The sequence below is a fragment of the Pristiophorus japonicus genome, unplaced genomic scaffold (assembly GCF_044704955.1).
Source record: "Pristiophorus japonicus isolate sPriJap1 unplaced genomic scaffold, sPriJap1.hap1 HAP1_SCAFFOLD_280, whole genome shotgun sequence".
In the NCBI taxonomy this organism is placed as follows: Eukaryota; Metazoa; Chordata; class Chondrichthyes; family Pristiophoridae; genus Pristiophorus; species Pristiophorus japonicus.
In genome coordinates this window covers 676829-693711 of record NW_027252560.1, presented here as the reverse complement: position 1 = coordinate 693711, position 16883 = coordinate 676829, and the positions used below count along the sequence as shown (strand labels likewise).

The following is a 16883-nucleotide window of genomic DNA, read 5'->3' as shown; positions in this document are numbered from 1 at the left end:
TGACCACACGATCAGTTTCTCTGGGCAGGCCACATTGTCCACATGCCAGACACGAGACTCCCAAAGCAAGCGCTCTACTCGGAACTCCTTCACGGCAAACGAGCCAAAGGTGGGCAGAGGAAACGTTACAAGGACACCCTCAAAGCCTCCCTGATAAAGTGTAACATCCCCACTGACACCTGGGAGTCCCTGGCCAAAGACCGCCCTAAATGGAGGAAGTGCATCCGGGAGGGCGCTGAGCAACTTGAGTCTCATCGCTGAGAGCATGCAGAAACCAAGCGCAGGCAGCGGAAGGAGCGTGCGGCAAACCCACCCACCCCTTCCCTCAACGACTATCTGTCCCACCTGTGACAGGGACTGTGGTTCCCGTATTGAACTATTGAGCCACCGAAGGACTCATGTTAAGAGTGGAAGCAAGTCTTCCTCGAGGGACTGCCTATGATGATGAATGTTGAGCATTTGCCCTGCCCACATTGCACTTATCGAAGTTATACATCATTTTCCAGCCTTGTGCCCAGTCACCCAACACATTAAGATCTGCCTGAATACAGATCTAACACTCGCACAGATCTTGGTATCAACTGCAACTTTGCAAATTGTGCCGCCAATCCTCGACTCCACATCATTAATAGAAATAGTAAAAAGCAACGGTCCCAGCACTGAGCCCCGCGGGACCCCACAGGTGACCGATCTCCAAACAGATCCCAATCCATCTATAACAGCTCTTTGCCTGTGTCCTGCCAGCCCGGTCTGTATCCAGCTCAATATATTCCCACTAATACCAGAGGCTCCGATCTGAGAGAGAAGCCTCTTGTGCGGCACCTCGTCAAAAGCTTTTTGGGAATCTCAGTAGGCAATGTGTACTGGATCATCCCTCATCCACCAACTCTAACTTCTTCAAAAATACAATCCAGTCCTGGTCACACCCACCCTGAGCCCTGTGTCCAGTCCTGGTCAGACCCACCCTGACCACCGTGTCCAGTCCTGGTCACACCCACCCTGAGCACCGTGTCCAGTCCTGGTCACACCCACCCTGAGCCCTGTGTCCAGTCCTGGTCACACCCACCCTGAGCACCGTGTCCAGTCCTGGTCACACCCACCCTGAGCACCGTGTCCAGTCCTGGTCAGACCCACCCTGAGCACTATGTCCAGTCCTGGTCACACCCACCCTGAGCACCTTGTCCAGTCCTGGTCAGACCCACCCTGAGCACCGTGTCCAGTCCTGGTCACACCCACCCTGAGCACCGTGTCCAGTCCTGGTCACCCCCACCCTGAGCCGTGTGTCCAGTCCTGGTCAGACCCACCCTGAGCCCTGTGTCCAGTCCTGGTCACACCCACCCTGAGCCCTGTGTCCAGTCCTGGTCACACCCACCCTGAGCACCGTGTCCAGTCCTGGTCACCCCCACCCTGAGCCGCGTGGCCAGTCCTGGTCAGACCCACCCTGAGCCCTGTGTCCAGTCCTGGTCACACCCACCCTGAGCACCGTGTCCAGTCCTGGTCACACCCACCCTGAGCCGTGTGGCCAGTCCTGGTCAGACCCACCCTGAGCCCTCTGTCCAGTCCTGGTCGACCCACCCTGAGCCCAGTCCTGGTCGACCCACCTTGAGCCCTGTGTCCAGTCCTGGTCACACCCACAGACCCACCCTAAGCCCTGTGTCCAGTCCTGGTCAGACCCACCCTGAGCCCTGTGTTCAGTCCTGGTCACACCCACCCTGAGCCCTGTGTCCAGTCCTGGTCAGATCCACCCTGAGCCCTGTGTCCAGTCCTGGTCACACCCACAGACCCACCCTGAGCCCTGTGTCCAGTCCTGGTCAGACCCACCCTGAGCTCTGTGTCCAGTCCTGGTCACACCCACCCTGAGCCCTGTGTCCAGTCCTGGTCAGACCCACCCTGAGCCCTGTGTCCAGTCCTGGTCACACCCACCCTGAGCTCTGTGTCCAGTCCTGGTCACACCCACCCTGAGCCCTGTGTCCAGTCCTGGTCAGACCCACCCTGAGCCCTGTGTCCAGTCCTGGTCAGACCCACCCTGAGCTCTGTGTCCAGTCCTGGTCACACCCACCCTGAGCCCTGTGTCCAGTCCTGGTCGACCCACCCTGAGCCCTGTGTCCAGTCCTGGTCAGACCCACCCTGAGCCCTGTGTCCAGTACTGGTCAGACCCACCCTGAGCCCTGTGTCCAGTCCTGGTCAGACCCACCCTGAGCCCTGTGTCCAGTCCTGGTCAGACCCACCCTGAGCTCTGTGTCCAGTCCTGGTCACACCCACCCTGAGCCCTGTGTCCAGTCCTGGTCGACCCACCCTGAGCCCTGTGTCCAGTCCTGGTCACACCCACCCTGAGCCCTGTGTTCAGTCCTGGTCACACCCACAGACCCACCCTGAGCCCTGTGTCCAGTCCTGGTCGACCCACCCTGAGCCCTGTCTCCAGTCCTGGTCAGACCCACCCTGAGCCCTGTGTCCAGTCCTGGTCAGACCCACCCTGAGCTCTGTGTCCAGTCCTGGTCACACCCACCCTGAGCCCTGTGTCCAGTCCTGGTCGACCCACCCTGAGCCCTGTGTCCAGTCCTGGTCACACCCACCCTGAGCCCTGTGTCCAGTCCTGGTCACACCCACAGACCCACCCTGAGCCCTGTGTCCAGTCCTGGTCGACCCACCCTGAGCCCTGTGTCCAGTCCTGGTCAGACCCACCCTGAGCCCTGTGTCCAGTCCTGGTCAGACCCACCCTGAGCTCTGTGTCCAGTCCTGGTCACACCCACCCTGAGCACCGTGTCCAGTCCTGGTCAGACCCACCCTGAGCCCTGTGTCCAGTCCTGGTCAGACCCACCCTGAGCACCGTGTCCAGTCCTGGTCAGACCCACAGACCCACCCTGAGCCCTGTGTCCAGTCCTGGTCACACCCACAGACCCACCCTGAGCCCTGTGTCCAGTCCTGGTCAGACCCACCCTGAGCCCTGTGTCCAGTCCTGGTCAGACCCACCTTGAGCACTGTGTCCAGTCCTGGTCAGACGAACCTCGAATACTATGTTTAGTATGTTCAGAATCAACGTCAGACCTCACACGGTATCTGCACACAGCCCTCACCAGACTTACTGAATGATTCGGCTCCTTGCGAACTTGGTTCGATCAGATCTGTCAATTGCCCCTTGGATGTATTCTTGGACAGTTCACTGTACTGATCCTTGGTAGAAGACTCAAGAGGACTTTTCAAAGTGTCCTGGCCTTCAGACGCAGCAACACTCGCAGCACCAGACCCTGCAGGGACCAAACTTCCCACGTCCAGAACCTTGAAACACAACACAGTTATCCAAGGGAGTGTTCAACCACAGAGAGAGGGCAGGGTGGGTGGAGAGCTGGAGGGGAGGACAGAGAGTGGGAGGGGAGGGAAAAGGAAGGAGGGGAGGGGAAAAGGGAGGGGAGGGGAAAAGGGAGGGGAGGGAGAAGAGGGAATGGGGAGGATAGGGAAGGAGGGGGTGTGGGGGGGGGGGTGGAGGGAGAGGACGGGGGTGGAGGGTGAGGACGGGGGTGGAGGGTGAGGACGGGGGTGGAGGGAGAGGGGGGTGGAGGGGTTGGGAGATTGGGGGGAGGGAGAGAAGGGGTTGGGAGGGCTGGGTGGGGCAGCGGGGAAGAGGAGTTGGAGCCTTGGGTTAGATTGAAACGGAACATTCCTCCCCCCCTGGACTGGCCGTACCTCAGGATGGTTCAGTGGGTGCGTGAGCCAGCTACTCCGCCTGGGAGTCCTCACACCCAGTACCCATCAGCCCGGGGATGGTGCATGGATAGTGAGTAGGGTTAGCCGGTGGGCACTGTGTGGAAATGTATTTTTATCTAAGCTGATACCACACTGTCGTTTTGTGCCCTTTTTAAATATAAAACAAAATGGAGTCCTGGTCCTTCCAGGAATTTCTGCAACAAGCAGTCGGCTTGTGTAAACAGCTAAACCTGGCTTGAAAGGGCTGATGGCCTGCTGAGACAAGTACGCCCCCCCACCGCCAATGGTGCTCTCCTATTGTCAATACGACACCAGTTCCATGCCACCCCACCCTTTTCGAAGTACTCAAACCACCAGCCATTATCTCTTGTAGAGACCTCATCCATTTGATGCAAAAAGATAACTGACCAGGAAACTGGACAATCCTGACACAATGCAAGGCAGGTAATAGCTCATTACCACACTCTCATGGAGTAATGGCCGGCTGGCCAACTAATAACCCTGACAAAAGGAAATATCTGGAAACCATGTCAGGACAAGGATGGAGTAATTAACTCTTTATCTGTATTCACTGACTGCGAGACAGAGCCAATACACAGGGAGAGGCCATAACTTGGGTTTTACTGTATAAATATCTCGTGAAATTGTACCATTTGGAAGGTGTTCACTTAGCCATTGACTGAGTGTGACCTTTCGCTTGCTCGCAAGTAAATTAAAGAAACTTCTGCCGGATCTGAAGGTGTCTGAGTCGTTTATCGGGGAGTCGAGATTTCGACAATTGACTGGAGAACCTCCGACTGTTACTGCAGCTGTAATCAGCTCCTTTACCACATGCTGGCAATCAAACCTGGGACTTGAGTGAGACTTGGTCTGGGCAAGTGTTCGGGGGGGGGGGGACCTGGAAATCAAGCACTTCTAATCAACACAACCTGATTCTCCATCCCAGTCTCAGTTTTGTCTTCCTGGGTCTCATCGGGATCCACGGTTTCACCCTCATCGAAGGCCTGCACAGCCTCTCGAACCAACGAGTCTGGACACAGGACGTGGATTTTCAGGGCTGTGGGGGGAGGCAGGGAAGGTGCTGTTAAATGAAGGCTCGCTGGGACCCTGCAGATTATACACGGAGCACAGCAACAACTGGCAGTACAACATCCCAAACAGCTTCAAAGGAGCGTAAATCAAACACTGAGCCACTGAAAGACAGCACCTCCGACACTGCGGCACTCCCTCAGTACTGCCCCTCCGACAGTGCGGGGCTCCCTCAGTACTGACCCTCTGACAGTGCGGCGCTCCCTCAGTACTGCCCCTCCGACAGTGCGGCGCTCCCTCAGTACTGCCCCTCCGACAGTGCGGCGCTCCCTCAGTACTGCCCCTCCGACAGTGCGGCGCTCCCTCAGTACTGCCCCTCCGACAGTGCGGCGCTCCCTCAGTACTGCCCCTCCGACAGTGTGCACTCCCTCAGCACTGCCCCTCCGACAGTGCGGCGCTCCCTCAGCACTGCCCCTCCGACAGTGCGGCGCTCCCTCAGCACTGCCCCTCCGACAGTGCGGCACTCCCTCAGTACTGCCCCTCCGACAGTGCGGCGCTCCCTCAGTACTGCCCCTCCGACAGTGCGGCGCTCCCGCAGCACTGCCCCTCCGACAGTGCGGCGCTCCCGCAGCACTGCCCCTCCGACAGTGCGGAGCTCCCTCAGTACTGCCCCTCCGACAGTGCGGCGCTCCCGCAGCACTGCCCTGCTGTGTCAGCCTAGATTATGGGCTCAAGTCTCTGGTGTGGGGCTTGAACCCACAACATTCTGACTCGGTAGATAGGGACAGGGAGCCTGTCAGGGTGGGGAGATCGGGACAGGGAGCCCGTCAGGGCGGCTATATCGAGACACAGTGTGTCAGGGTGGGTATATCGAGACACTGTCAGGGCGGGTATATCGGGACAGTGTGTGTGTCAGTGCGGGTATATCAAGACTGTTTGTGTATCAGGGTATGAGTTGCAGGTAACCACAGGCATGGATGCCTGCCCTTTGCCCACCACATGCGCTCTGTTACTGAACGTACCTTCCCCCAGGTATTTCAGGCAGGTGCTTTTGCCCGCATGCAGCTTGCCCAGAATGCAGGCCTTGATGGGGAACGCGGGGAAGGCTGGCGGTGGGGTTGGTGGTTTGGTCGGGTTGACTATCTCAAAGATCCGGTGAACCACATGTCCCAGAATGTTATTATTCGGTGGTGGACCTCGAATATCTCCTTCTTCAGGGGCTGCCATTCCCCAGTCATCTCCTGAGAGAGAGAGAGGGAGAGAGAGAGAGGGAGGAGGGGGGGGGAGGGGGGAGAGGGGAGGCGGGGGAGAGGGAGAGAAGGAGAGAGGAGAGAGAGAGAGAGAGACACACACATACAGAAAAAGAGAGAGGCAGACAGATAGGGAGGGAGCGCGCGAGAGGCAGACAGGGAGGGAGGGAGGGCGCGAGAGGGAGGGAGGGAGGGCGCGAGAGGGAGGGAGGGAGGGCGCGAGAGGGAGGGCGCGAGAGGGAGGGCGCGAGAGGGAGGGCGCGAGAGGGAGGGCGCGAGAGGGAGGGCGCGAGAGGGAGGGCGCGAGAGGGAGGGCGCGAGAGGGAGGGCGCGAGAGGGAGGGCGCGAGGGCGCGAGAGGGAGGGCGGGAGGGCGCGAGAGGGAGGGCGGGAGGGCGCGAGAGGGAGGGCGGGAGGGCGCGAGAGGGAGGGCGGGAGGGCGCGAGAGGGAGGGAGGGAGGGCGCGAGAGGGAGGGAGGGAGCGCGCGAGAGGGAGGGAGGGAGCGCGCGAGAGGGAGGGAGGGAGGGCGCGAGAGGGAGGGAGGGAGGGCGCGAGAGGGAGGGAGGGAGGGCGCGAGAGGGAGGGAGGGAGGGCGCGAGAGGGAGGGAGGGAGGGCGCGAGAGGGAGGGAGGGAGAGCGCGCGAGAGGGAGGGAGGGAGGGAGCGCGCGAGAGGGAGGGAGGGAGGGAGCGCGCGAGAGGGAGGGAGGGAGGGAGCGCGCGAGAGGGGAGGGAGGGAGGGAGCGCGCGAGAGGGAGGGTGGGAGCGCGCGAGAGGAGGGAGGGAGCGCGCGAGAGGGAGGGAGGGAGCGCGCGAGAGGGAGGGAGGGAGCGCGCGAGAGGGAGGGAGCGCGCGAGAGGAGGGAGGGAGCGCGCGAGAGGGAGGGAGGGAGCGCGCGAGAGGGAGGGAGGAAGCGCGCGAGAGGGAGGGAGGGAGCGCGCAAGAGCGAGGGAGGGAGCGCGCAAGAGCGAGGGAGGGAGCGCGCGAGAGCGAGGGAGGGAGCGCGCGAGAGGGAGGGAGGGAGCGCGCGAGAGCGAGGGAGGGAGCGCGCGAGAGCGAGGGAGGGAGCGCGCGAGAAGGAGGGAGGGAGCGCGCGAGAAAGGCAGAGCGCGAGAGAATGCGAACATTGGAAGAAATGAGGAAATAGAGTGGGTGTAAAGAACCAGATGTTGAGAAAAGAACAGATGGAGTGGAGGAGTGCAAATAATGGATGAGAGAGAGGAGAGGAGAGAGATAGAGAAAGAGAAAGAGGCAGAGAGTACACATGCAATTTACATCAGACAATGCAGCCTAATATCATTTCAACAACAAAAATCTGTATTTATACATAAGAACATAAGAAATAGGAGCAGGAGTAGGCCATACGGCCCCTCGAGCCTGCTCCACCATTTAATAAGATCATGGCTGATCCGATCATGGACTCAGCTCCACTTTCCCGCCCGCTCCCCATAACCCCTTTTTCCCTTATCGGTTAAGAAACTGTCTATTTCTATCTTAAATTTATTCAATGTCCCAGCTTCCACAGCTCTCCGAGGCAGCAAATTCCACAGATTTACAACCCTCAGAAGAAATTTCTCCTCATCTCAGTTTTAAATGGGAGGCCCCTTATTCTAAGACCTTGCTCCCTAGTTCTAGTCTCCCCCATCAGTGGGAACATCCTCTCTGCATCCACCTTGTCACTTTCAAAGCTGCTAAGTCCCTTAATAATTTCTTTCTCACTATGTTTATCTCGTCTAATATTTCACACTCCTGCTCCCTCAATGCAATGTCTGCATCACCCCTCTCTTTTGTGAAAACAGATGCAAAGTATTCATTAAGAATCCTACCCACATCTTCACCTCCACACACAGATTTCCTTTATGGTCTCTAATACAACCTACTCTTTCTCTAGATATCCTCTTGCTCTAATGTGTTGATAAAACATCTTTGGGTTTTCCCTGATTTTACTTGCCAACATTCTCTCATGCTCTCTCTTTGCTTTCCTGATTTCCTTTTTAATTTCATCCTTGCACTCTCTGTACTCCTCTCGAGTTTCTGCAGTATAGAGCCCTCGGTATCTGTCATAAGCCTCCCTTTTATTCTCTATCCTACCCTGTATGTCCCTCGATATCCAGCGGGCTCTAGATTTGTTAGTCCCACCCTTTTTCTTTAAGGGAACATACTTGCTCTGAACCCTCAGGATCTCCTCCTTGAATGCCTCCCACTGCTCTGACACTGATTTACCTTTGGCTAAATCCCATCTCAGCTCAGCAAAATTGGCTTTACCCAATTGAGAACTTTTATTCCTGGTCTATTTTTGTCCATTTCCATAACTACCCTAAATCTAACTGAATTATGATCACTAGTACCTAAAGGCTCTCCCACTGATACCTCTTCACCTGCCCCTCTTCATTCCCCAAAACCAAGTCCAGAACCGCCCCCTTCCTTGTTGGGCTTGTTACACACTGGCTGAAGAAGTTCTCCTGAATGCATTTTAGGAATTCCGCACCCTCTGTACCCTTCACACTAACGTTGTTCCAGTTAATATTAGGGTCGTTGAAATCCCCTATTATTACTGCCCTATAGTTTTTGCACTTCACAGCAATGTGCCCACATATTTGTTCTTCTATGTCCCTCTGACTGTTTGGGGTCTATAGTACACTCCCAGTAGTGTGATCGCCCCTTTTCTGTTCTTCAATTCAACCCATATGGCCTCGTTTGATGACCCCTCTAACATATCATCCCTCCTCACAGCTGTAATTGTTTCTTTAATTAATACTGCGACCCCCTCCTCTCTATCCCATCTGAAACTCTAACCAGGAATGTTGAGCTGCCATACCTGCCCCTCTTTCAGCCATGCCTCAGTAATAGCTACAATATCGTACTCCTAAGTGTCTGTGTTTTCAGCTCATCCGCCTTATTTCCTATACTCCTTGCATTAATGTATATTCCATTTAGTATTGCCAAACTCCCTTGTTGTCTATTTTCTAGCCTTTGAATCCTCTGTCTGGGTATAGAGAGAAAGCAGGAAAGGGGTACCAGGTGATGATCAGCCATGAACTCATTGAATGGCGGTGCAGGTTCGAAGGGCCGAATGGCCTACTCCTGCACTTATTTTCTATGTTTCTATGTCTTCCAAATTCACTTTCTACTTCTCTGCTGCCCAATTCCAGCTTTGCTTCTCTCCCCACTGAATATATTTTCAGGTTCCCATCCTCCTGCCAAGCTAGTTTATACCCTCCCAACAGCACTAGCAAACACCCTCCCATGAGGATATTGGTTCCGGCTCTGTTGAGGTGCAACCCGTCCGGCTTGTACAGGTCCCACCTCCCCCAAAAACGGTCCCAATGCCTCAGGAATCTAAAGCCCTCCCGCCTGCACCATCTCTCCAGCCACGCACTCATCTGCTCTGTCCTCACTAGCACGTGGCACCGGTTGCAATTAGGAGATTACTACCTTTGAGCTCCTGCTTTTTAATGTCTCTTCTAGCTCCCTAAACTCTGCCTGCAGGACCTCATCCCTCTTTCTACCTATGTCATTGGTACCAATATGAACCACATAAGAACATAAGAAATAAGAGCAGGAGTAGGCCATATGGCCCCTCAAGCCTGCTCTGCCATTTTATACGTTCTTGGCTGATCTGATCATGGACTCAGGTCCACTTCCCTGCCCACTCCCCATAACCCCTTATTCCCGCTGGCTGTTCACCCGCTCCCCCCAGAATTCCCTGCAGCCGCTCGGTGACATCTTTGACCCTGACACCAGGGAGGCAACATACCATCCTGGAGTCAGGTCTGCGGCCGCAGAAACACCTGTCTGCTCCCCTGACTATTGAATTGCCTACCACTATAGCTCTTCCATTCGCTGCCTGGAAGAAACCCTCACCACTTTTTGTTGGATGGGCACTTAAAGTGCAGTAACCTGCAGGGTTACGGACTTAGAGCTGGTAATTGGGATTAGACTGGATGAGCTTTCGTTGGATGGAGCAGATATAACGGTAAGTGCTGCAGGGAATAGAATACGGCCAGGGTGATCTCCTGGACTAGTGTCGATCGCCTGGATGGGTCGGAGAGGAATTTTCCCAGATTTTTTCTCCCTAAATTGGCCTGGGTGTTATCTGGTTTTTGCCTCTCCCAGGAGATCACATGGCTCCGGTTGTGGTGGAGTGTAGAATGTTTCAGTAGAAGGGGTGTCGCAGTTGTGTGAGGCGGACTGGTTGGGCTGGGTGCTCTTTACCTTTCCGTCATTGTTCACAGGTTTATATGTAACCTTCAGGGCTGCTGACCGAGGGCCGTGTCGGCCAGCGTGGACACGATGGGCCGAAATGGCCTCCTACTGCGCTGTAAATTTCTATGTTTCTACTCTTCTTCCTGGGATGGGATGATGAGGATCAGACACTGCGATGGGGATGATAGTTGGTGCATTGTACCTTGTAATCTTCATAATCCTGGGCGTTGAGCAGTTGTTGTTTGGCCAGCTCCACACTATCCTCGGACGATTGCTCGGAAGGCTGCGGGTCAGTGACTGACTGCTCATAGATGGGCAGCTCATTGAAGAACAGCTCCTTCCACTCATTCATTATCTTGTTGGGAATCAAGCTGAGGGGGAAAACGCATGTGTTAGTGAGAGACGGAGAATACAGACACAAAGTGCTCAGCGACCGAGCCACCGTCTGCTTGACGAGGACTCGAGCGACAACTTTCCCAGTGTCTGAAAGCAGGGAGATTCCCCTGTAGTTGCCGCAGTCGGACTTGTCCCCTTTTTTAAAAATAAGGGGTTATGGGGAGCGGGCGGGGAAGTGGAGCTGAGTCCATGATCGGATCAGCCATGATGGTATTAAATGGCGGAGCAGGCTCGAGGGGCCGTATGGCCCACTTCTGCTCCTATTTCTTATGTTCTTATTATATCGCGTCCCCCACCCCGCTGAAGCCAGCGGGCTGATGAGCCTGTAGGACAGGAACTCTTGTAAATAAGAACACAAGAAATAGGAGCAGGAGTCTGCCATTCAGCCTCTCGAGCCTGCTCCGCCATTTAATACGATCACGGCTGATCTTCGACCTCAACTCCACTTTCCTGCCCGATCCCCATAAATCCAAAAATATTTCATAAGAACATAAGAAATAGGAGCAGGAGTAGGCCATACGGCCCCTCGAGCCTGCTCCACCATTTAATACCATCATGGCTGATCCGATCATGGACTCAGGTCCACTTCCCCGCCCGCTCCCCATAACCCCTTATTCCCTTAAAATCGGTTAAGAAACTGTCTATTTCTGTCTTAAATTTATTCAATGACCCAGCTTCCACAGCTCTCTGAGGCAGCAAATTCCACAGATTTACAACCCTCAGAGAAGAAATTCCTCCTCATCTCAGTTTTAAATGGGTGGCCCCTTATTCTAAAACCATGCCCCCTAGTTCTAGTCTTCCCCCATCAGTGGAAACATCCTCTCTGCATCCACCTTGTCAAGCCCCCTCATAATCTTATACGTTTCGATAAGATCACCTCGTGTTCCATGGTAAGAACTAGAAGCAGGAGTAGGCCGTATAGCCCCTTGAGCCTGCTTGATCTTCTGCATCAACTCCACTTTCGCACCGATCCCCATATCCCTTGATTCCCCTGGAGTCCAAAGGTCTATCGATCTCTGTCGTGAATATACTCAACGTCCCGGCTTCCACAGCTCTCTGAGGCACAGAATTCCAACGATTCACAAATCTCTGAGTGAAGAAATTTCTCCTCCTCTCAGTGCTAAATGGCCGACTCAATTTTATCTTTCAAAAGAGAGTTGGATAAGTATCTGAAGGAAAAAGATTTGCAGAGCTACGGGGAAAGGACGGGGCAGTGGGACTCAGAGTCAGCACGGGCTCGACGGGGCGAATGGCCTCGTGTGCTGTAATCATTTTATGATTCCATGATTGCAGGGCTGTGGATTTCCGAGCTGCCCGGGGATCCCACGTACTTGAGTGTGAGCTGACGGTATTCTGCAATCTTGGTCGCCAGATCAACGATGTGCTCCACCACCTCCCAGCTCATGTGATAATGCTTGCGGAATCGTTCCTCTGCCCGTGCAGCCATTGTCCACTCGTGGACTTCCTGTTCCCATCGTGTCTCCTCTGCGTGTTCCAGCTTCTCTTGTCTTGCCAAGTCCTACGGGGCAAGAACAAGAGAAAAGCACACGTCAAGCCTTTACTCGGAGCAAACACTTACACAGCTTACACTCACGGGGACCACAGATTGTGGCCTTCATCGTCGTGACACCCTGAGGATTTTGCGGAGCTATCGTTGGTGGTATTTTTCCAGCGACTTGAGGTGTCTGCTGTACATGGTCCATGTCTCTGAGCCATACAGGAGGGCGGGTATTACTACAGCCCTGTAGACCATGAGCTTGGTGGTAGGTTTGAGGGCCTGGTCTTCGAACACTCTTTTCCTCAGGCGGATCCTACAAATCCCCTGGGAGGACAGGTGCACCAACGTTAGCGTCCTTGATCAGGCCAACATCCCCAGCATTGAAGCACTGACCACACTCGATCAGCTCCACTGTTCAGGCCACATTGTCTGCATGCCAGACATGAGACTCCCAAAGCAAATGCTCTACTCTGAACTCATTCATGGGTAGAGCTGCAGAAACCAAAGGGCAAAAAACGTTAGTGGGAGTTGTGTACAGACCTCCAAACAGTAGTAGTGATGTTGGGGAGGGCATCAAACAGGAAGTTAGGGGTGCATGCAATAAAGGTGCAACAGTTATCATGGGTGACTTTAATATGCACATAGATTGGGCTAACCAAACTGGAAGCAATACGGTGGAGGAGGATTTCCTGAAGTACATAAGGGATGGTTTTCTAGACCAATATGTCGAGGAACCAACTAGGAGGGAGGCCATCTTAGACTGAGTGTTGTGTAATGAGAGAGGATTAATTAGCAATTCTCGCTGTGCAAGGCCCCTTGGGGAAGAGTGACCATAATATGATCTCCTAACTTGAGGAAGGACATTCTTGCTATTGAGGGAGTGCAGCGAAGGTTCACGAGACTGATTCCCGGGATGGCGGGACTGACATATCAAGAAAGACTGGATCAACTGGGCTTGTATTCACTGGAGTTCAGAAGAATGAGAGGGGATCTCAGAGAAACGTTTCAAATTCTGACGGGTTTAGACAGGTTAGATGCAGGAAGAATGTTCCCAATGTTGGGGAAGTCCAGAACCAGGAGTCACAGTCTAAGGATAAGGGGTAAGCCATTTAGGACCAAAATGAGGAGAAACTTCTTCACCCAGAGAGTGGTGAACCTGTGGAATTCTCTACCACAGAAAGTTGTTGAGGCCAATTCACTAAATATATTCAAAAAGGAGTTAGATGTAGTCCTTACTACTAGGGGGATCAAGGGGTATGGCAAGAAAGCAGGAATGGGGTACTGAAGTTGCATGTTCAGCCATGAACTCATTGAATGGAGGTGCAGGCTTGAAGGGCTGAATGGCCTACTCCTGCACATATTTTCTACGTTTCTATGTTTCACGGCAAATGAGCCAAAGGTGGGCAGAGGAAACGTTACAGGGACACCCTCAAAGCCTCCCTGATAAAGTGCAACATCCCCACTGACACCTGGGAGTCCCTGGCCAAAGACCGCCCAAAGTGGAGGAAGTGCATCCGGGAGGGCGCTGAGCACCTCGAGTCTCATCGTCGAGAGCATGCAGAAACCAAGCGCAGGCAGCAGAAGGAGCGTGCGGCAAACCAGTCCCACCCTCCCCTTCCCTCAACGACTATCTGTCCCACCTGTGACAGGGACTGTGGTTTCGTATTGGACTGTTCAGCCACCTAAGGACTCATTTTTAGAGTGGAAGCAAGTCTTGATTCTGAGGGGCTGCCTATGATGATGATGATGACGACACCCTGAGGTTCCTGAAGCTTTTCCCAGCCATCACTGGGGGACGCTGGGTGCCCCGCACATTGTGACACCCGTCACTGAGGAACGCTGGGTGCCCCGCATATTGTGACACCCGTCACTGGGGGACGCTGGGTGCCCCGCACATTGTGACACCCGTCACTGGGGGACGCTGGGTGCCCCACACATTGTGACACCCGTCACTGGGGAACGCTGGGTGCCCCGCATATTGTGACACCCGTCACTGGGGAACGCTGGGTGCCCCGCACATTGTGACACCCGTCACTGGGGGACGCTGGGTGCCCCGCACATTGTGACACCCGTCACTGGGGAACGCTGGGTGCCCCGCATATTGTGACACCAGTCACTGGGGGACGCTGGGTGCCCCGCACATTGTGACACCCGTCACTGGGGGACGCTGGGTGCCCCGCACATTGTGACACCCGTCACTGGGGAACGCTGGGTGCCCCGCATATTGTGACACCCGTCACTGGGGGACGCTGGGTGCCCGCACATTGTGACACCCGTCACTCGGGAATGCTGGGTGCCCCAGATTTGCGGATGACACCAAATTGGGGGGATAGTCAATACTGGGGAGGACTGCAACAAATTAAAGGACATTAATAAACTTGCAGAATGGGCATATAATTGGCAAATGAAACTCAACACAGATAAATGTGAGGTATTACATTTTTTTGGAAGAATAGGGATGTCATTTATTACCTGGAGTATGCGAGTCTAGGTGGGGTAGAGGCACAAAGGGATCTCGGAGTACAAATACACAAATCACTAAAAGTTGAGACACAGGTTAGCAAGGCCATAAAACTGGAACCCAAGGATTGGGTTATAGAATTGAAAAGTAGGGAAGTTATGCAAAACCTGTATCGAACCTGGGTACAGTTCTGGTCACCATATTATAAACAGGATATAGAGGCACTGGAGAGGGTGCAGAGAAGATTTACAAGGGTGATACCACAAATGCGAGGGTATACATATCAGGAAAGGATGAACAGGCTGGGTCTCTTTTCTCTTGAAAAAAGAAGGCTGAGGGGTGACCTAATAGAGGTCTTTAAAATGATGAAAGGTTTTGATAGAGTAGATACAGAGAGAATGTTTCCCCTTGTGGGGAAGAGCATAACTAGAGGCCATCAATATAAGACAGTCACCAAGAAATCCCAGAGAGTGGTGAGAATGTGGAACTCACTACCACAGGGAGGGGTTGAGGTGAATAGTGTGGATGCATTTAAGGGGAGTCTGGATAAGCAGATGAGGGAGAAGGGAATAGAGGGTTACGCTGATCGATTTAGATGAAGCAAGAGGAAAGGAGGCTCAAGTGGAGCATAAACGCCGGCAGACTGATTGGGCCGAATATCCTGTTTCTATGCCGTTTATCGATGCAATCATATAGAGACAGAGGGGCGGGGGGGGAGCGAGAGACAGAGGGGCGGGGGGGAGCGAGAGACAGAGGGGCGGGGGGAGCGAGAGACAGAGGGGCGGGGGGAGCGAGAGACAGAGGGGCGGGGGAGCGAGAGACAGAGGGGCGGGGGGGAGCGAGAGACAGAGGGGCGGGGGGGAGCGAGAGACAGAGGGGCGGGGGGAGCGAGAGACAGAGGGGCGGGGGGGAGCGAGAGACAGAGGGGCGGGGGAGCGAGAGACAGAGGGGCGGGGGGGAGCGAGAGACAGAGGGCGGGGGGGAGCGAGAGACAGAGGGGCGGGGGGGAGCGAGAGACAGAGGGGCGGGGGGGAGCGAGAGACAGAGGGGCGGGGGGAGCGAGAGACAGAGGGGCGGGGGGAGCGAGAGTGAGACAGACGGGGGAGCGAGAGACAGAGGGGCGGGGGGAGCGAGAGTGAGACAGACGGGGGAGCGAGAGAGAGAGAGAGAGAGAGAGAGAGAGAGAGAGACAGACGGGGGAGAGAGAGAGAGAGAGAGAGAGAGAGAGAGAGAGAGAGAGAGACAGACGGGGGAGGGAGAGAGAGAGAGAGACAGACGGGGGAGAGAGAGAGAGAGAGAGAGAGAGAGAGAGAGAGAGAGACAGACGGGGGGAGCGAGAGAGAGAGAGAGAGAGACAGACGGGGGAGCGAGAGAGAGACAGACGGGGGAGCGAGAGAGAGACAGACGGGGGAGCGAGAGAGAGACAGACGGGGGAGCGAGAGAGAGACAGACGGGAGCGAGAGAGAGAGACAGACGGGGGAGCGAGAGAGAGAGACAGACGGGGGAGCGAGAGAGAGAGAGACAGACGGGGGAGCGAGAGAGAGAGACAGACGGGGGAGCGAGAGAGAGAGAGACAGACGGGAGCGAGAGAGAGAGACAGACGGGGGAGCGAGAGAGAGAGACAGACGGGGGAGCGAGAGAGAGAGACAGACGGGGAGCGAGAGAGAGAGACAGACGGGGGAGCGAGAGAGAGAGACAGACGGGGGAGCGAGAGAGAGAGACAGACGGGGAGCGAGAGAGAGAGACGACGGGGGAGCGAGAGAGAGAGAGACAGACGGGGGAGCGAGAGAGAGAGACAGACGGGGGAGCGAGAGAGAGAGACAGACGGGGGAGCGAGAGAGAGAGACAGACGGGGGAGCGAGAGAGAGAGACAGACGGGGGAGCGAGAGAGAGAGACAGACGGGGGAGCGAGAGAGAGAGACAGACGGGGGGAGAGAGAGAGAGAGAGACAGACGGGGGAGCGAGAGAGAGAGACAGACGGGGGAGCGAGAGAGAGAGACAGACGGGGAGCGAGAGAGAGAGACAGACGGGGGAGCGAGAGAGAGAGAGAGACAGACGGGGAGCGAGAGAGAGAGACAGACGGGGGAGCGAGAGAGAGAGACAGACGGGGGAGCGAGAGAGAGAGACAGACGGGGGAGCGAGAGAGAGAGACAGACGGGGGAGCGAGAGAGAGAGACAGACGGGGGAGCGAGAGAGAGAGAGACAGACGGGGGAGCGAGAGAGAGAGAGACAGACGGGGGAGCGAGAGAGAGAGACCAAACGGGGAGCGAGAGAGAGAGACAGACGGGGGAGCGAGAGAGAGAGAGACGAGGACCGACGGGGAGCGAGGAGAGAGAGAGACAG

At 55.4% G+C, this 16883-nt stretch overlaps 1 protein-coding gene across 1 annotated transcript in view; it reads right to left on the bottom strand.

The window, feature by feature from the left end:
- Positions 1–16883, bottom strand: part of LOC139247673 (sperm flagellar protein 2-like) — a gene marked incomplete at its 3' end in the record, with an annotated part of 216366 nt that overhangs the window by 188575 nt on the left and 10908 nt on the right. Inside the window, 6 exon segments of the mRNA XM_070871758.1 lie at positions 3084–3276; positions 4632–4759; positions 5754–5954; positions 5957–5972; positions 10388–10556; positions 11913–12100. Of these exon segments, the coding sequence (XP_070727859.1) occupies positions 3084–3276; positions 4632–4759; positions 5754–5954; positions 5957–5972; positions 10388–10556; positions 11913–12100 (895 nt within the window).